Source organism: Nansenia antarctica, assembly GCF_963989245.1.
Source record: "Nansenia antarctica genome assembly, chromosome: 5".
NCBI classification, from domain to species: Eukaryota; Metazoa; Chordata; class Actinopteri; order Argentiniformes; family Microstomatidae; genus Nansenia; species Nansenia antarctica.
Window position 1 is genome coordinate 54776940 of NC_137690.1, and position 21784 is coordinate 54798723.

General features: G+C 44.0%; 1 protein-coding gene across 1 annotated transcript in view; it reads right to left on the minus strand.

Annotated features, from left to right (window-relative positions):
• The window catches only part of lpcat1 (lysophosphatidylcholine acyltransferase 1), a gene marked incomplete at both ends in the record, with an annotated part of 34049 nt that extends 16286 nt beyond the window's left edge, over positions 1-17763 (minus strand). Inside the window, 3 exons of the mRNA XM_080531753.1 lie at positions 906-1120; positions 1362-1501; positions 17647-17763. Coding sequence (XP_080387879.1) covers positions 906-1120; positions 1362-1501; positions 17647-17763 — 472 coding nt within the window. The remainder of the gene's footprint in view (positions 1-905; positions 1121-1361; positions 1502-17646) is intronic.
• Between the last annotated feature and the right edge of the window lie 4021 nt (positions 17764-21784).

The window sequence follows — 21784 nt, forward strand, 5'->3', positions numbered from 1 at the left end:
GACTGCAGCCTCAGCCTGGGTGATAGTGATGAATGGAGCCATTAGTGGTCATTGATGAAGCTATTATGGGAGGCCTGATTCACACTTAAACCACTGGGAGCCTCTTGGATAGTGAAATGAACAAATAAGCAGTAAAGAAGGATGAAGAAAAGAAAGAGTGTAGAGAGGAGGTTTTGGGGTAGAAGGGTGAAGAGAGTCTGAGGTGGAATGAAGTCCCAGAACCAGACTAAATCAGGACCAGAACCAGACTAAATCAAGACCAACAACCAGACTAGATCAAGACCAACAACCAGACTAGATTAAGACCAGAACCAGACTAGATTAAGACCAGAACCAGACTAGATTAAGACCAGAACCAGACTAGATCAGGACCAGAACCAGACTAGATCAGGACCAGAACCAGACTAGATCAAGACCAGAACCAGACTAGATCAGGACCTGAACCAGACTAGATCAGGACCTGAACCAGACTAGATCAGGACCAGAACCAGACTAGATCAGGACCTGAACCAGACTAGATCAAGACCAGAACCAGACTAGATCAGGACCTGAACCAGACTAGATTAAGACCAGAACCAGACTAGATCAGGACCAGAACCAGACTAGATCAGGACCAGAACCAGACTAGATCAGGACCTGAACCAGACTAAATCACGACCAACAACCAGACTAGATCAGGACCAGAACCAGACTAGATCAGGACCTGAACCAGACTAGATCAGGACCAGAACCAGACTAGATCAGGACCAGAACCAGACTTGCTCAAGACCAGAACCAGACTAGATCAGGACCAGAACCAGACTAGATCACGACCCAGAACGACACCCAGGTCGACGTTGAGATAAAGCCCAAAGACAAGTGATGAAGATGAGGTGATTGTGATTGTGAAGACTTATGGTACTCACTGCCCCACAGAGGAATGTTCTTGCTCTCCGCCTTCATCACTATGGACGCCATCGTCATGGTTATGGGGATGGCGTCAAAGTAGGAGGAGTGGGGGGCCAGGGTGAGGATGGCTGCCTCGGAGGGCAGGCACTTCTGACCTTTGACCTTGACCCAGTGGAAGCCACCACAGAACCACATGGCCCGCATGAGGACCCTCAGAGAGATGTCCATTAACCTGGTGGGAGAGGGACAGAGAGAGATTGATAAGATGTGTGTGTGTGTGTGTGTGTGTGTGTGTGTTCTCAAAATACCTTCTTAAAACCTCACAAGGTGGTGATGTAATTACCAGAACAGAGTGAGACACACCTATGTGTCATGTTTCCCCGCAAGGCCTATCCCACTTACACACACACACAACACACACAACATACACAACACACACAACACACACAACACACACACACACACACACACACCTCCTCCACCAGGACATGGGCTCCACAGCTAGCTCTGATCGTCCCAGGCAAGCAGCGAAGGCGAAGGGCCAGGCGAGCAGCATGAGGAACGCTGCTAACAGCAACCTCACTGGAAACACTGTCACTGACATCACTGCTATCTGAGAGAGAGAGAGGGAGGGAGGGACGGAGAGAGAGACAGAGAAAGAGAGAGACAGAGAAAGAGAGAGAGACAGAGAGACAGAGACAGAGACAGAGCGAGACAGAGAGAGAGAGAGAGGGAGGGAGAGGGAGACAGACAGAGAAAGAGAGAGACAGAAAGGGAGAGAGAGAGAAAGAGAAAGAGAGAGACAGAGCGAGACAGAGACAGAGAGAGAGAGAGACAGAGACAGAGAGAGAGAGAGGAGAGAGAGAGAGAGAGAATTGAAAGCGACAGAAATTAGTGATGAGCCAACAAGCCACAAATGAGCTGCTTGTTATACTGTAGCACTGGTATACAGTCAACAACAAGCAACCAGAACACAGATTGTATTGCAGGGAGGGCAGGACATTGACCTTGTCAGGACCGGCTCTACGTGCTCCGACATGCTGCTAGTCATTCCTTCCCACTTCCTTGTTTAGCTTAATGGCAGCTTGTTACCACAGTCACGTGGTCAATGCATGCACTCCCCATACAGCACTTTAAACATGTCATTGGTAGCATAAGCATTGTTTTCTGAAACTAGAAGCATATGCTCACTCCAGACAACTATTTCACTGAAATCTACCGAAATTGGAAATGTCTGTGAACATGGTGTGATGGGTTTTAATCCTCCTAATAGTTCTGGTTAGAATTCAGGGCAAGGGTTATTTTGACCCAAGACATCCTCTACATCCAGGGACTAATGAGGCCAGGGTCATCCAGGGGTCAACACTTCTGTAGTTTATGTCCCTTCAATGACAGGTCAGCTGACGTCTATTGAACTGTTCCTCTTACTGTATAATGAAGAGGATATGGTTACTCTGAGAGTGTGTGTTTGTGTGTGTGTGTGTGTGTGTGTGTGTGTGTGGTCATTCTATATTTTTCCACTAACAGGGTCACAATGTCATGGCCAGCACTGTTATTTCTGACTGTGACATTTAGACCCCCTTCCCCCTCTCCCACCATCCCTCATTCATTGCTCTCTGTTCCTTGTCTAATCAATCCCTCCTTACATCCATTCCCCACAGGAATCCATCTATCTCGATCTGCCTTTCTATCTATCGTTTATAGCATATCTCTATATCTATCTACAGTGGGGGAAATAAGTATTCAACACATCAACCCTTTTTTAATTAAACATATTTCCATTGCAGCTATTCACATGAAATTTAGACCAGACATTGGTATTAACTCAATAAAACTACACAGCTAAAGAAATTGTAACACTCCAATCCATAAATGTGCAATAAAGGGGAATGATACCGGAAAGAAGTATTGAACACGCTAACTGAAATGTATTTAATACTAGGGGTGCAACGGTTCTCAGTTTTATATTGAATCGTACGGTTCGCCATCAACAGTACAATACGCACTAGTGAATGTCGTTTTTTTCGGTTTATGCTGCGTTCCATTGAAAGTTGGGGGTCAAGTTTGTCTGGAACGCAGTTGCTTCTTGTTCAAATGTTTGTTCATGGAGAGCAGAGTTGAGAACAGTTTGAGGAAGCCCCACATTGCTACAAATCTGCGTTGTGGGGACATTCATTTCAGTTTTGGAATTAAATACAGGGATGAGGGAACGAAAACAGTGAGCAGAAACATTACTACAAGCATTGCTTCACGTGTGGCGTATATGCGCATAATGCGTATATGGGCTACCAGCTGTCATGGCAAGACGTGCACTTTTACTTGTATTTCTTCCTCTCCTACACCAGTAGTCAAGGCTAAGAGGTACTTTTACACAAGTGTTTTTTGTTTACATATATTAATATTTTTTATATTGTACAATATACAAGTCATATTCTGGAATGTGTCTGAATGTTAAGTAAGTTCCATAAGTATAAGCAAAATAAAGTAAAGTAACAGTTTGTAAATACATAGTCGTTTTTCTTTTCTCCTTAAACACAAAACACGTACCGTCCGAAACCGAACCGAAACCCAAAAACCGAGGTTCATACCGAACCTTGGGCCAACTGAACCGTTGCACCCCTATTTAATACTTATGTAATACTAAAGGTGGAAAAGCCTTTGTTTCTAAAGACAGCTTCAAGACACTTCCTGTACAAAAAAAAACGAATCTCTCACAGTGATCAGGTGGGATTTTGGCCCATTCTTCAACACAGACAGTCTTTAAATCTTGAAGATTCTGAGGGGCCCACCTTTAGTTCCTTCCACAAATGTTCTATGGATTTAAGTCTGGCAATTGACTAGGCCAGTCCAACAACTTTATTTTTTCCTCTTGAACCAATTGAGTGTCTCCTTTGCAGTATGTTTTGGATCGTTGTTCTGCTGGAAGATCCACCTGCATCTCATCTTCATCAACAGATATTTTCAAGAATTTCCGTACATGGCTCCATTCATCTTCCCTTCAATAATTTGTATTCCACCAGTACCATGGGAAATAATAATAATAATGCATTTTATTTATAGGCACCTTTCAGAGCACTCAATGATACCTTACAGAGCATAATTTAAAAACAAGCAACAGATTCAAAAAGGTTCAAACAGTGATTCAAACAAACAAAACAAGACAAAACAAAAGACATAAAAACAACCATCAGTTAAAAATACGCCAGTTTAAAAAGTGGGTTTTCAGGCAGGATTTGAAGGTGGAAAGAGAATCAGTGTTGCGGATATCTTGTGGGAGAGAGTTCCAGAGACGGGGGGTAGAGTGACTGAAGGCTCTAGACCAGGGGTCCCCAAACTACGGCCCACGGGCCGAACACGGCACACCCCCACACTTGGACCGGCCCTTTGAACGTGTAATTTCTAACTGCAATTGCGGCATTGCACCGACGTGGTGGCGGGGGCGCTGTTTCGCAAATAATTGGAAATAAATTTCCACCATAAATTGATGCAGAAAGGGCACAAATTGCATCTAAATTCACCAGAATGTAAGAAATTAAGTGTTTGATGCTCGTTTAAGGACCCCCAGACAGCCCTGCTTCATGGGTCCCCCCGTGTATGATGAGGGTCCTCCCTCAAGTATCAGACTGTAAAACTGATTATATTTCATTGACATATCACTATAGGTATAAATTCCATCCAAATTCAACTGTTTAGACTTTGTTTGCATCCACCAGTGCTCTCCTGCGCACAATTGCTTTGCGCAACCGCCTCCATTCCACTCCGTTCCATATTATTTTATGTTAGAGACCAACCCAGGCCCCCCATCACAGAAAGGAAAAATTATGTGGCCCTCACAGAAAAAAGTTTGGGGACCCCTGCTCTAGACCCCATAGTGGTCAGGCGGGCAGAAGGTATAATGAGTTGAAAGGCAGCAGCAGAACGGAGAGTGCGAGAGGGAGTGTAAGTGTGAAGGAGTTCAGAGAGATATGGGGGTGCAAGGTTGTGAAGGACCTTGAAAGTGAGGAGCAGAATTTTGAAGTCGATGCGGTATTTAACGGGAAGCCAATGGAGTTGTTGAAGAACCGGAGTGATATGATCTATGGAAGGGGTTCTGGTAATGATACGGACGGCTGAGTTTTGGACCAGTTGGAGCTTACGCAGAGATTTGTGAGGAAGACCAGAGAGGATAGAGTTGCAATAATCAATACGGGATGTGACGAGGGCGTGGACGAGAATAGCGGTGCTGTTGGGTGTGAGTGACGGGCGGAGACGTTAATATTGCGGAGGTGGAAGTAGGCAGACCGAGTAATGTTGTTAATGTGAGCTTCAAAAGATAGGGTGCTGTCGAGGATGACACCCAGACTCTTAACTTGGGAGGAGGGGGGGACTGTGGAGTTGTCAATGGTGAGGGAGAATTTGTCAGTTTTGGCCAGAGTGGATTTGGAGCCAACTAAACTCCTCAAAAAAAGTTTGGAAACGTTATTTCAGTCGATTCTTCCTCCCCTTTAATAATACCAATTGGTATTGTATTTTATATCGTTGGAAAGCCTGATTAGTCACCTTTACAAGGAGGTACAACTTATAAGGATCATGCATTCGTGGAATGAGTAACACAGCTAAAGGTGTGGGTAGCGGCCCCAAAAAATATTGTTCTGTTGGTATTCACTCTCGTTTTGAGCTTCAAGTGCTGGCAGGTGTATGTCGGTCACAGGTGTGTGACTGGCACCTGAATGGCACTTAATTGACAGGAATGATATTCTGGGGCCAGTGGCAATCCCATATCTCCAGAATCTGGGACATAACTCCATCCTCCAGGATGACAACGTTCGCCCCCACAGAGCCAGGATCATCACAGATTATTGGTGTGGAGAGGATGGAATGGCCTGCCGTGAGTCCAGACCTTAACCCAATTGAACACTTGTGGGATCAGCCTGGGCGTGCTGTACGTGCCAGAGTGACCAACGCAACCATGTTGGCTGACTTGTGGCAAATCCAAGTTGAGGAATGGGGTGCCGTCCCACAGCAGTGTGTGACCAGGCTGGTGACCAGAATGAGGAGGAGGTGCCAAGCTGTTGTGACTGTGTATGGATCTTCCACACGCTACTGAGGTCCCTGACAGTGTAAAATTAATAAAGTGTAAAAATTGCCAATATGTGTTGTTTTTTCCTTATTACTGTGGGAGAGTGCAATCATCCAATCCACCAAGGAACTCAAAATGAGAGTGAATACCAACAGAAGAATCTAGGGGATTTTGGCAAATATTTTTGGGCCGCTACCCACACGTTTAGCTGTGTTGCAAAATAACGTTTCCGAACTTTTTTTGAGGGGTTTAGAAGAACCTCAGTTTTATCACTGTTTAGTTTGAGAAAATTGGATGAGAACCAGAGTTTGATTTCCAATAAGCAGTCGGAAAAGGAAGTGGGGGGGAGAGTGGAAGTGGGTTTGGTAGAGAGATAGAGCTGGGTGTCATCCGCATAACAGTGAAATTGGATACCGTATTTTCTGAATATGTGGCCGAGAGGTAGGAGGTAGATGATACATAAGAGGGGGCCCAAGACAGAGCCCTGAGGAACACCAGTGAGGACGGGAAGGGACTGTGATTTTGTAGTGTTTGAGTTGGACAAAGTGAGTACGGCCGGAGAGGTAAGATCTGAACCAAGTGAAGGATGCGCCAGTGATACCAATGGAAGCTTATCTGTCAAGGAGGATGTGAAGAGAAACAGCACCATACCATGATGCTTCCATCTTGGAACTTCACTGTAGGTATGGTATTTTTAGGATCATATGCAGAGCCATTTCTCCTCCATACATGGCTTGTCGTATTGTTGCCGAAAAGTTCGATTTTTGTCTCGTCTGGCCAGACTTCATTCTCCGAGTAATCTACAGGCTTCTCCAAATGTTCAGTAGCAAACCTCAAACAAGTTTCTAGTATGCCTTTTCTTCAGTAATGGAGTCTTCCGGTGTGATATTATTATCGCAAATGGAGACTGTGGCAGTGGAGAGCATTAGCCTACCTATTGTTTTCTTTGAGGCAACTGTACCCGCTGCTTCCACGTCTTTCTGGAGCTCTCGAGTGGTCCTTGGCTCTTGGGCTACTTTTCTGACTAACGTTCTGACTGCCCGGTGAGAACTCTTGTGAGGAGCTCCTGTGTGTGGCCGTGATGGTCGAGACGTTCCGTCCACTTGGGGATAATGGCCCCAATGGTGCTTAGGAGTTGAGAAATCTGTCAGTAACCAGTTCCATTACTATGCTGCTCAACAATCTTGTTACAAAGGTCTCAGGAGAGCTCTTTGCCTCTGAGATGTTTCTTGCAGGAAAGCTTGGTAACAAGTGATTTGCTTACTTGCATTCAGAGGTGAGAAACCCTTACTCAAAGAGTGGAGAAGTATTTACCCACCAACATGCACTGCTTTTTCTTATTGTGTTTAATATTTTTTTCCCTGTGTCATTCCACTTTATTGCACCTAGCTTTTTTCATGGATTGGAATGTTACAATTTATTTAGCCATACATAGAGTTAATACTACATTTCATGTGAATAGCTGCAATGGAAATGTGATGATTAAAAAATATTTGATGTGTGGACTATTTAAAAATAAATGCACAATCCAGACTAAGAATTGTGTCTTTAGGAAAACCTCAACAATCCCACTCAATTCTGAAAACAGACAAAATAATTTGTCAATTTGTTCCAATTCCACTTCAGGCCTCCCTTAATGCATTTTAGTTGACTCAACTGAAATTAAGAACAAAGATGATATTGTCAGGCACTAATTATAATTCTATATCAGCGGGGTCTGTTTTTAATATAACTGCTGCAGGATCTCAGATAGTTGGGGGCCTTAGGGCTATATGAGGCTATGTTCGTGCAAATTTGTGCAAAAGCACCAAATTTGGCCCAGATGTAGCTCAGAGTATGCTCTAATGATTTAGCCAGGGCGCCCGAGCCAGCGGGTTCGCCATGGCGGCCAAATCAATATGGCCGCCCTCCGAAAAAGGTTTTGGCAATAACTTTTGAACCAAATTAGCTTCAAATAAAAACTTGGTGTCTTATTTATGTTTCTTGGCCATTAGAAACAGATTGGAATGCTTATATTTATAATTGGGTGTGTCTGGACCCCTAATTTGCATATTTCCAAGATGGCAGCTCCCCGAAAATTAGTTTTACTAAAATAAAATAAAATAAAAAATTGAATGTTGGGGAGCATGTGGGAGGGCCAGACGTAAAGACAGTTACAATTTGAATTTGAATTTTAAAAAGCTGTTTACAGTAGAACTACTATTTTCTTCCTCACGTAAGTTATAATTCATCATTCATCATCAGTCATTTTCATAATCTTGCAATAATTCCAGGATCCCGCTCTCTGCACCTCACAACATTAGCTAGCTAGTTAGCTGGCTAGCTAACGCCCAGGCTCCACTATGGCCATCGAGCGTTGCGTCTGCGCTGCGTTGCGTCCGGAATTGCTGTCAGCCAGGGAACGTTGCTTTTGTAATCAATGAAAGGTGCTCCACTGCCTACGTTGCGTCCGCGTTGCGTTGTGGCCGATGGCTGCGTCCAAAGTAAGTTTGATTTCTGATGGCGAACGTGAATGTACTGTATATTTACTATTGTATATTGGTTGTTGGTTATAATTGTATATTGGTTGTTTTCTGGTGTTGTTTTCTTGTTTTGCTCTGTTTGTAGTCTACTTGATGTCTTTTTATCATCAGTTAAATCACCACAGCGGTTAATCCACTAATAGAGAAGATACCAGATTGAAAATGCTTGTAGCCAACTACTCTATAGCTCGTGCCTGGTCGCAGCTATTGCGAATTGTGAATCACCACAGGCACTTGAAGCTTGTTGCAGAAATGGATGACGAACGGCTGATACTTGAGGTGGAAAAATCTATATTTTTATATGCAACAAATGACGGTGGAGCAGGTACAACGTCAAGTTAATGCAAGGCCGATAGCCTGTAATATTCTACAGTAGCTAGCTATCAAGATAACAATGACTGATGCCTTCTTCTGTTTACACGAACACAGCCCATTGTCATATATGCATTCTTATCATTTCAATTGATAGGAGACATGATGAATATAAGGTATTGTCTTGTTTTACTTCTGTCTACAACTACTATTTCCTGCAACGACAACATGTAGGCTACAATTTCCTCAATGTCACGTAAGTCATGTATTATGTCATCACAATATGGCCTCTACCTCTACCTCTAGTAGCGGCAGCATTAATTGGGACCTATGCTGTCTCTGCCAATGAGATGCTGATGAACCATTGCAAAGACCCAAAAATGAAGGACTTGTATCACTAGAAAGGGAAAAAAAGATTTCTTAGCTATTGCTAATGTTCTTCCTTCTTCTGTTAATGTTACAATTGATCAGTTGAATGACGGTACAGGTATTGCAGCAACACTTAAAACACATAATGCTATGTATCACAAACGCTGTAGAAGCTACTGTAGTAGTTGTCGTGTCAAAAGGGCTCCAAAGTATGACGTTGGCTCCTCCTTAGTAGTGAGTCCTAAAAAGCTTCGATCATGTCAACCCAAAGCCTGTGGCATTCATTGTGTCATAGCCTATGTGAGGGGGAGGATATGGATGACCTTCACAAGGCAGTAACAGATAATGTTGATTCCAATCTGAAAAGCTGGGCAGAATCCTGTAAACATTTTTAGCTTCTTGGTAGATTAGTTACACAAGCTTCCGATGTGCACGCAGCAGGTGTGTACTACATGCCAAATGTTATCTCATGTTGCGATATGCAGCAAAACGGCAAGCATCTCATGACACTGCCAGGCCAGGGTGTCAGAAGGGGAAGCATCTACCAGTGAGTGGTGGACAGCCTTTGACCATCTAACTATTGCACAAATTGTTGCTCTGGTTGAGGATTCAGATCCTCCTTCACAATCTCCTATTACGGCAACTCTACAGGAACCTTATGAAAGAACACAGGTGTTTGTGTCTGATTATGAACCCCACACAACAACATTCAAGCAACATCTCCTTTCTGTTGATGAGGGCCGCCTTGGTTTTACACAAGTACTGCTTACAATGAGCCCACACATTTCACGACTCCTTCCCATCCAACTGTCTCACAACATCTGTTGCTGAACACTTGTAAGGGTTCAGCAATCGTCCTCCATGGTCCAGAGTTCCTCAAACCCTGTGCAGCTAATACAGAAGATGCCAACCTGCAACCCGAGAATGTCAATGTCAGAAGTGCATTTGGCGGCACCCATCACACCTGCAAGACCGACGCAATACGTCACAGCAAGGACATTGACATTTGCCAATCGACCTGACCCAAAAGCCAAACAAAACAAAACAAAAGCATTATGCAAATTAGGGGTCCAGACACACCCAATCATGAATATAAGCATTCTAATGTGTTTCTAATAGTCAAAAAACATAAAATAGACACCAGGCTTGCATTTCTAGTTCATTTGGTTCAAAAGTTATAGCCGAAACCTTTTTCAGAGGGCGGCCATATTGATTTGGCCGCCATGGCGACCATGGCGGCCGTTGGCTCGGGCGCCCTGGCTAAATCATTAGAGCATACTCTGAGCTACATCTGGCTCTAACTCCAGTTTTGTGATGCCTCTATCCCACACGTCAACTACAAGGCCCATGGGCCCGACACGGCCCGTGACGATTTTTAACCCGGCCTGCCAATACATTCTGACAAAAATGTGCATGTGGCCCGTGCGCTGATGTTTAAATTAAAGTCCATGACAATACAACATTGAAACGCAGGAGGCGCTACCTCACTCCACTTTCACGCTTTTATCAGAGAATTAATAAAAGCCAAATGTGCTACCTAGGCCACCATATAAACAATATAAAGGAATCTACCTTTCCAAAAGTAGTTAGCATAAACAATGGCCAAAAAATAAAAATGGACAATGAATATCGACAATTTCAAGAAAGATAGGAAACAGAATAAAACAGAGGAAAACATGAAACAGAGGCCAATGTGTCTCCAAAAAAGTTGATTGGACCTGACAACCTGGATCCTTATCATTTAAGGATTGCAGCTGATTGTATTGCTAAGCTTGTCACTCATATTTTTTACTCAGAGCCTCCAGACTAACTCCATCCCCCAAATCTGTACTGAAGGGAGGGGACCCTTCGGCCTTAGATAACTACCGTCCTATATCCAAACTCCCTACCCTCGCCAAGATCTTGGAATCTCAAGTTAACTTTCAATTGAAACAATTCTTAGCTGACAATAATATTTTAAGTGAAAATCAGTTTGGCTTTAGACCAGGTCATAGTACCATAACAGCAGCCATGTTGGTGACAAACAATATTATTAATGCCCTGGACCGAAAGCAGCACTATGCTGCCTTGTTTGTTGATCTATCCAAGGCATTTGACTGTTGACCATCAGCTGCTGCTGGGCACTCAGTGATGTTGGTAAGGGTGAGATGGCTATAGTGGTTCAGGAACTACCTTGCAGATAGAACCCAGTGTGTATACAGATGGTCACAAGTCAAGCTTCATGGAGATCTCTAAGATCTCATCTTTATAAATAACATTGAGAAGGACATGCTTAGAGCTAAAGAGATAAAGCCTGCCTAACAGCTAGGAAAACACTTGTTCAGGCTACGTTAATAAGTGTTCTAGACTATGGGGACATTATATACATGCATACTGCCTCCTCTACACTTTGCTGCCTAGACTCTGTATATCATAGTGCTCTACATTTCATATCCAACTCATTATCCCATAAACATCACAGTGTACTTTATGACCTGGTTTCCTGGCCTTCATTAAGCCTAAGGAGACAGCATCACTGGTACATCTACAAAACCATACTGGGCAAACTCCCCTCATATCTATGCAATCTCATGTCACTCACCAACAGCTGTTATGATTTTCGTTCCACTAGATGGTTGCCCTACCGGGTACCCAGGTCTCGTTTTACTTTGCACCCTGGTCATGGAATAACCTCCAAGACACTAACGCTTAATAATCTTGTATCCCTGAGAGAGTTCAAAGCTCTGATTGGAAATTGTGTGACAGAAATGTGCAATTGCTACTCCTAAGATCTTTTAGTTTTTTTATAATGTTTATCTGTTATTTCTTGTTTTACTCACCAATGTTGTAACTTGTACCTGTATCGGGGTGCTTTCTTGGCCCAGGTCTCCCTATTTTAATCTCAAGGGACCTCCTGGTTAAATAAAGGTATTTTAAAGGTATTTCCCCCACTGTATCTATCATTATCCATCATCCATCTCTCTCATAGCCAATTTGTTCATCTCTCCCTTTCCCTCCATCTCTCTTAATTTTTCATCCTTCTTTCATCATATATTCTCTGTTGCCATGGGCCTCTTCCTCCCCCGTCTCCCCTTCCCCTCCCATTCCTTCCCTCATGTCTGCATCTCTCTCTCTCTCTCTCTCTCTCTCTCTCTCTGAGCCCAGGTGCAAACTGTAGGACCAGATAAATAAATAAACACTAATGGGGGGGTGATTTATGATGCTCTCACACACCACCACCTCCCCTCTCTCTGACACATAATGGACTCATCCTGTGAGCATAGCAAACGCATCTACAGTAGAAGCCCATCATGAGATTGTGGGTCACAATTATTAGTATTATTATCATTATTATTATGCAAATAACCGTTGTAACCGTGGAAACAATGGAAAGTTCCGATAACCGTGTGTGCATCTTAAAGTTCCTACCAGAAGCGCTAGGATAATAGGAAAGGGACCGCAGTGAATTAAAAAAGTTAAAGGTTGAGTCAACGTTGTCTTCTACCCAGATACCAATACCACAATTACCATCATATTTATTATTATTATTACAAATTACGGAAAGATTCCTCATCCAATGAACATGCCAGGCATTAGAAGGGTTCGCATTGAGAGAGAGAGAAAGAGAGAGAGAGAGAGAGAGAGAGAGAGAGAGAGAGGCGTGTGAGAGAGGAGGAGAAGGAGGCAGTTTGACAGACAGACAGACGCTAGATAACACACTTGTTCATCATCATTCCTGTACACCACTGCCATTGGGTAAAGTATATCTTCTTGAAAATGAAGTCACATTTTTTTTTTTTCTAAATCTAATGCATTACAACGGCTATGAGAGTTTTTTGTTTTTTTTTCATCTTTTACTGTCGAAGCCTATAAAGCGAAGCCAGCCACAACAACTCATACACCTTTCTGTTTGAACCATTCATATGCCAATTCAAAGGGGGGAGAGACTACACAGTACAAACCTATTCTAACCCTGTGGTCTGCTCTCTCCCTATCCCCATGTTGTGAGGGGGGAATCAGAAAGGAACCAACGCCTGAAATATGCAAGAGCCTGTAGTAGTGTGTGTGTGTGTGTGTGTGTGTGTGTGTGTGTGTGTGTGTGTGTGTGTGTGTGTGTGTGTGTGTGTGTGTGTGTGTGTGTGTGTGTGTAAGAGAGGGTCAGAGATGGGCCTTACTTAGATGCATACACACACTCATAATGTCCTGAGGGTCTCATAAGGCTGGCAAAGGCCATTAGGGGTTGGCTCTCTCAACCGCCCACCCGCCCGCCCACACACACACACACAGGGGGTGCTTCCTACCCTATACTCCCCATCTGTTCATGTTCTGGGGGTCCCCCCCGACGACACACACACACACACACACACACACACACACACAGATAACCCCCCACCCACAATGAATCGATGTAACAATACAATATGAAAAGCTACGTTTTATTATAATGATATTTGGAGTAGTCAATAGCCGACAAAGAGAAGGAGGAAATTCAATTGAGCACCATAAAATCTGACCTATGGGTTTTTCAGCACACTCAGCTTTGGCTGCTGCCACAGTAGCTTGGCTGGGCTACTTGAGATTCACACCTTCCCTCAAACAGCCTGAGACTTCTTCTTCAGAGAGGTAATAGACCTTACAGTGGACTGCTTTCAGAATAATAGCCAATCATTTACAGTATTTGTGTCTCTATAATATCATTTTGGTAGGCCAAAAATAAAGGTGGACACTCTCATAATATAGGACCATTTAGCTGACGCTTTTATCCAAACGCGACTTACATTGCAGTGAGTCCGCCCAAATCTCTGAAAATAGTCTCTACTGTCCTTCGTCCTTCCTGGGACAGTCACTGATAGCCCCAAACCCTCTCTTCCTTTCTCCCTTCCTCCATCCCTCTCACCTCCCCCTCTCTTCCTTCCTGGCAGTATCACTGATAGTCCAGAATACCTCTGTCCCTCTCCCTATCTGTCTCCCACCATCCATTCTTGCCCCTCTCCTCTCCATACCGTAGATAGCTCAGAATGAGTGACATTAGAGTGATCAGACTCTTCTCCATTTGGCCTCCTTTTCTTTCGCAATTTTACGTCCATCTGGTCCATATGCCCAGTCTGCTGTCAATCAGAGTGAGAGACTGCAGTACCTCTGCTAGCTTCAAGGCTAACAACAACAGAAAAGTGGCTAAAGGAAAACCAATCCTATGAACATTCAGACATTCCGATTCCAACTGTCAGATAGGACCAAGTGACGTTTTAAAAACGTGTCTGAGCTATCTAGCTAAATCTGGTGCAACGACATGTTACACATGGTCCCTGACAACTAAACAAATAAATAAATAATGTGCATCGGAGTGTAACTCTCTTACAGGGTTTCAATAGGCGGACAGTGTCAGCGACATTGTAATACTGGTTCTGTAAGACAGAAGAGTCAGCTGGGTTTCATTCTTTCAATCATAGACTGCTTGTGTGTGATGTAACAAAAAAAAATGGAAAAAATGTAACCCAGCAAGACTTCAACGCTGCAGGACTTGAGTTGATGCCGACACACATTATTAAGATGGAAACACACAGATGTCTCAAAAATGATGTTGTGCATGGAGGTTCAACAGGTTTAGCATACTCGACTTCTACCACATTGCCTGCTTCACTCATGTCATCAATGACTCTGTATTATGTTGTTTTATTTTAATAGGTTTGTCTTTGTTTGTAGAAATGTGTTTGTTTTGGGATCCTGTTTTTGTTATTTAGCAAACTCACTTTTTGAAAAAAGGGCAGGCTATCCAGGACTGGCAGCCAGGGGGAGGAATGTGCTTACACAAGTTACTCTCTCTCTCTCTCTCTCTCTCTCTCTCTCTCTCTCTCTCTCTCTCTCTCTCTCTCTCTCTCTCTCTCTCTCTCTCTCTCTCTCTCTCTCTCTCTCTCTCTCTCTCTCTCTCTCTCTCTCTCTCTCTCTCTCTCTCTCTCTCTCTCTCTCTCTCTCTCTCTCTCTCTCTCTCTCTCTCTCTCTCTCTCTCTCTCTCTCTCTCTCTCTCTCTCTCTCTCTCTCTCTCTCTCTCTGAAACTCGCACGCACACACACACACATGTACACACTCCTTTCATATGGCTCCAGTGCTAGCAGCGTTAAGGGAAGTGGTGTTTGTGTTCAGGCCGAGTATGTGTGTTTAAATGGAGATTGCAAAAACAGGCTTCATCAGCCCACGAACAGCAGGTATTGGGAAGTGAGAACCAGACACATGGTACAGTTTACTGATAACAAACTCACTCAGTTGACTCACAGTAACTCACAGTTCTGCTTAGCTAAAAGGGTCACTACCTCCACAACCAGCAGCACCAACACCAGCACCACCAGCATTACCACCAACACCACCAGCAACAACAACACCAGCACCAGCACCACCACCACCAACACAAGCACCAACACAAGCACCACCACCACCCCCACCATCAGCACCACCACCACGACCAACACCCCCACCACCACCAGCACCACCATCACCACCATCACCAGCACCAGCACCACCAGCACCCCCACCACCACCACCAGCACCCCCACCACCACCAGCAGCACCCCCACCACCACCAGCACCACCCCCACCACCAGCACCTTATTAAAGTTATTATTATTATGCTCTGCATTGTATACAACATCCAGGACATAGACCTGGCAATTGTTTTGATTAGCCTATATTCTGCTTTACAGTGACAAAAGTCATACAAAATCAACGAGTCAGTTTTGCTTCCTGGCCTCCTGAAAGAAATACTGAGACCAGACGAACCACGTGGTGATAGGCTATTAGTCATTCACAGAGCTGTTTGAAAAAGTAACACTAGAAATTCTCAACAAAATGTGTTGAAAGGTTGTTTTCAACTTTGGGTGCTGACTTTACAAACAGGTTAGACGCTTTCGTACTCTCTGTTACGAAATGTCACACATTTCATACGTGGGAAATCGTTTTAGGAGGAGCTGAATGAACTGAATGTATCGCCTAAAACACATACGGTAGCCTACTTTGACCTAGACATTTCAATTTTCAGACTTGAATCGTTGTACAGTAACATCTACAGCAGCATCAGGATGTCATATATCAGAAAAAAAAACGTCAAAACCACTAATGTGGGTCTTTAAAGGCCAACTTGTCCATGGTACGATTGAAAAAACAATCTATGGTGTTAGGAAACAAATAGGACACATATTAGAACACTAGTATCCTAGGGCTATGGAAAAGGCTGAACTGCTCTTATTCAAAACACATACATAAATACATCTAGGCCATGTTTATATGCACAAATCACAGGAGTAAACATGTTTGCAACATTATACCTTTTTGATGTATTATATGTTTATGAATGCAGTACATGGCTTCTGTACTCTGTAAGGGGTAGGCATGTATACCAGCCACACACACTATTCTAAGTATAGGGTATAAGCGTACATGCCTAATTTAAAAAAGACAATTTGGTTAGTTAGGGGTAATATAACACACATATGTAAGAGAGTAGAGAGTTGAAAGTGAATAGGCCTAATTGATGTGTTTTTCTGTTCTATTGCTGTTTTTTTTTTAATACATGTATGTGAAATGTAGACAGAGTTGTTAAACCACTAAATCCATCTGTTGACACCTGGGCGTCAAGGCATTGTGTGTGTGTGTGTGTGTGTGTGTGTGTGTGTGTGTGTGTGTGTGTGTGTGTGTGTGTGTGTGTGTGTGTGTGTGTGTGTGTGTGTGTGTGTGTGTGTGTGTGTGTGTGTGTGTGTGTGTGCGTGCGTGCGTGTGCGTGGGTGTGTGTGTGTGTGTGTGTGTGTGTGTGTGTGTGTGTGTGTGACTGTGCGCGTGTGCGTGCGCGTGTGGGTGTGGGTGTGTGTAGCAGAGCATGCAAGCGAGTTGGAACATAGAATGCCACCCCTATCCAGATAGAATAGAGTTGCACTGACGAAGCTCTCCCCTGCCCAGTTTATGGCGAGAGCACCTCTTAACAGTTAACCTCTTGGGGACATGGAAATAGATGCAAACCCTTGTCATGGAAATTATGGCAATCAAGATCCACAATTCCAAATAGCCCTGGGTCTGCCAGAAGTTGATAATGAATGAATGAATGAATGAATGAATGGTCTTTGTCATTGATATAGTACAGGTACCATACAACGAAATTTGGGAGGGGGGGCTCCCCTGGTTCTAGGAAAAAAAGTACTAAAAACAAGAAGGGAAAAAGAGTAATGTTGTATCTGAACCGGTGTTTGCACCACTCCTTTCCCCCCACTATCTAAACAAATGTCCATCAGGTGAGGCCGTTCAGCTGGGAGGGGGAAATAGCCTAGGTTAAACAAGCGTTACATGCAACACACTTGAAGCCAGGCATGGAAAACTTGGGGGTGGGGGGAACATCTAGGAACATCTAGTACTGAAACGTTCGCCAGCTTAGCTAGCAAAGCTTTTCGAAGTAAAAAACACCTCTACACAGATACCTTCATATTACCCTAAGGTACCACGCGACAACGTCGACAAAAGTTGGAACTCTTTGCTTACCTTGATTTTCTCCAAGGGGGTAAATGTCAATTGGTGAACGAAAGGGTTTCTCAGCGGGAGAGGGAACTCCGAGCCATCTCCATCCATGGAGGGATGCCGCCTGTTTGGCAACTTCATGTTTAGCAAACACAGAAGACAAGCACACTCTTATCTTCGCCAAAATGAGAACCCTTTTGAAAGCTTGCAAAGTATTATAGCTCCCCAATAGTCGCAGCAGGTCCGTTGGACTCCAGGAACATCTGCCTTCTCCTCACCCTGCTTCGTTTACGAGTCGGAGAGATTGATGTGGGGCGGGGTGGCAGAGCTGGTTTGAGTGCTACTACGCATGCGCGGTGACGAGCCCCCTATTACTGCCATCCCTTTGGAAAGTGAGATTCGAGCATTGGCAGTCAAACACATACACACACGCACGCGCGCACACACACACACGCACGCGCGCACACACACACACACACACACACACACAGACTTGTCTTTCCTCTTGCATTTGATCCATCATCCACCCATGAGACTTTGGGTCTCTTCTGTTTATCTTGTGGTATAATTGACTGGACCCTAAATGGACTGGACCTATCCCTATCATGAAATCCTCTGTTAAACTAATGCTTGATGGTTTATCCAGTGTGAAAGTAAAAGCTATAGTGCTTGATGGTTTATTCAGTGTGAAAGTAAAAGATAGCTAGAATAGAATGTTCATGTCAAACGATTTTCATTCATCGATGTAATGCACACTTGGGTCAACCTTATACTAACATTTTATTCTCTCATTCTTTCATTCATTTGACTATTTATCTGTGTTTATACAGGCTTATCATTTTCTCTAAGTAAGTACTGGATCAAGACAGCCATCAGGGACTTGTTTTACACAATGGTTCCCTGTCTCGGTGGTTGGAGCAAGGTGTTTGCATGCTTTATAACACATTCCATAGTGAGTAGGTATTCATTCACTGTCAACAATATACAACAATATTGAAAGGCACATAAAGTCAAGCATCATGTCGATACTCATACTGCTGATAGGGATGTGTACACACACACACACATGTGCGCACACACCCACGCAGTCACACACACGCATGCACGCACACACACACACACACACACACACACGCACGCACGCGCACACACACACACACACACACACACACACACACACACACACACACACACACACTGTGAGCCTCTCAAAATGGAGATACATACTTACTCAAACAAGGTGGATATGAAAGGCTCTTTTTGTTGACAAAACACCTTAAAGTGGTCATTCCAGTTTCCATGGTTGCACTGTTTGCAGGTTGCAGTCTGTCAATAGTGTGCTGGGAGCCTTTCATACTGCTATGCTTTATTTATCCCTCTGAGATAGCTAATATAATGAAATGATCCTTTTGTTATGAAAAGACTGTTGATTATATTGGAAAGACAATCTGAGACTGTGTTTTCAAACTGGAAAGTAGAAGGAAAATTGATTTCACCGTAATCTCATTTATTTACCAGGCTTATATTGTTGTCAAAAACTGCCTTTACGACTTCCCTTATAGGGCCCAACCAGTTGCACAATAAATTCGTGTTTAGGGATTTTGTGTCCTGTACTGTAGACCCAGATCTATGGCTCAGCAACCACGGCACACCCTGGCCCTGGGGCTCTGAGTGAAAGGGACAGACCATACTGTACTTCCTCCCTGTGTGTGTGTGTGTGTGTATGAGTGTGTATATGTGTGTGTGTGTGTGTGGGTGGGTGGGTGAGGGTTGCCTGCCTTGTAAGTCACACCCTTTGGAGACATTCCTCCCTTGTTTCTAAACCCCCATAATTCTAGAGTCCTTACCTCTTTTTATTTACAGTTCAGAGAGCATTACAGTTTAAAACATGGATCACAATGGTTAAAAAAAAGCTCTTCAATTGTCTGTATGTGTGTGAGAAAGAGATCCATGTTATTCCTTGGAGGGAGATTCCGTTCCGTATTAACGTTCAATTATGTGACAAAAGGTTGTGGCGCCCTCATGTGGCCATAGACAGAACGTCTATTAGTTACTTAAAGTAAAGTCTTTACTAAGATATGGAGTAATGCTACTTTACTATGCTAATGTGAATAGCATTCACAGCTTTTCTTGCCTGGATGCAGTGATTACATGTACAATTTATTGTATGAAAACCAGTAAAACCAGTACATAAATCATAACATGTGAGGAATATGTGAGTGAAAGGTTGGCATTTTTTAGCTTGGGAGCGAAAGATCAGGCCGTCAATCAGTCCAACACTTTATTGTGGCAATACAAGTTGAATAACAAATTATTTTCCTCAGACTCCTCAGATGTCACCTCCGTGCCTCCTCTCATCCCTGCCTCTGCTTGTGTCTCGGATGCGCCTTACAGAAGACAAACAAATGCCCCCGCCGGCGCACAAAGAAGCAGTCCTTACAGCGCCGTCTGAGCGCGCTCCTCGTTTTCATTCCTGCAGAAGGCTGGAGGCACGCGAGATGCTGGCACTGTCCCAGCAGCGAGACGCGATTCTGGGAAGAGGTACCAGGTGAGGGGGCCTGGATTGAGGTCGCTCTAGCTGGCATCAGAAGCGCTCTGGCAGGGAAGGATGTGAGGGTGGACAGGCATCGGTAAACACTGGTGGTTGGCGAGGAACGGCCGAGAGAGAACCGGGTCAACTGGGTCAGTTGGTGGGTCAGGGAACGGACCAGGTGGTTCAACAGGAGCGGTGCCATGGTGTCACCACTCACCTGCATCAAAGGACAAAACAGCACATAGTGTTTTAGTTCAGATCAATAGATCACCATTTACAAATGTATGTGTTGCAAAGTCCATAACAAAAGCTCAGGCCAAGACCCCAAAAGGGCAAGCACAAGTTACAGTGGTAGGGAACACCTCTATAGACCGTGGGCTAATTCAAGAAGGGAAATGTTCCATGCAGGGATCTTGTCAGCTCTATACACCAGCTACATTTCTATCTGCACTGCTGAACCTTTCATTTACATTCACTGAATATAAACTCTTCAAAAAAAGTTCGGAAACGTTAGTTCTGTCAATTATTCCTCCCCTTCAATAATATCATTGGTATATAATATGGTATATATGGTATATAATAATACCAATTGGTATTGTATTTGATATCGTTGGAAAGCCTGATTAGTCACCTTTACAATGAGGTACAACTTGTAAGGATCATGCATTTGTGGAATGAGCAACACAGCTAACCTTGTGGGTAGCGGCCCAAATCCCCTGCAATATTCTTCTGTTGGTATTCATTCTCGTTTTGAGCTTCAAGTGCTGGCAGGTGTATGCCAGTCACAGGTGTGTGACTGGCACCTGATTGGCACCTAATTGAAAGCACTTGTGTGCATGGGTCCAGGGTGACAACGCTCGCCCCCACAGAGCCAGGATCGTCACAGAGTACCTCCAGAATTTGGGAGTGGAGAGGATGGAATGGCCTGCCGTGAGTCCAGAGTCCAGACCTCAACCCAATTGAACACTTGTGGGATCAGCTTGGGCGTGCTGTACGTGCCAGAGTGACCAACGCAACCATGTTGGCTGACTTGTGGCAAATCCTAGTTGAGGAATGGGATGCCGTCCCACAGCAGTGTGTGACCAGGCTGGTGACCAGCATGAGGAGGTGCCAAGCTGTTGTGACTGTGTATGGATCTTCCACACGCTACTGAGGTCCCTGACAGTGTAAAATGAATAAAGTGTAAAAAAAAATAAAAATAAAAATAATGCCCCAAAAATGTGTTTTTTTCCTTATTACTGTGGGAGAGTGCAATCATCCAATCCACCAAGCAACTCAAAACGAGAGTGAATACCAACAGAAGAATATTGCAGGGGATTTGGGCACTTTTTGGGGGGCCGCTACCCACACGTTTAGCTGTGTTGTTCATTCCACGAATGCATGATCCTTGCAAGTTGTACCTCGTTGTAAAGGTGACTAATCAGGCTTTCCAACGATATAATTATAAAAATACATTTTTGAGGAGTTTATAAGCCGGTAGTATCCCAAGGCGTTTGTCAGTTGCTGATTAGGAGGCAAGCAAGCTAAAAAACCAGAACCTAAAACACCTACTTGATCGCGAGCCTAGTGCAATAACACATGCATCACTGCCCAGTGCCAACTACATCTTTATCCTTTCACATGTGCAAC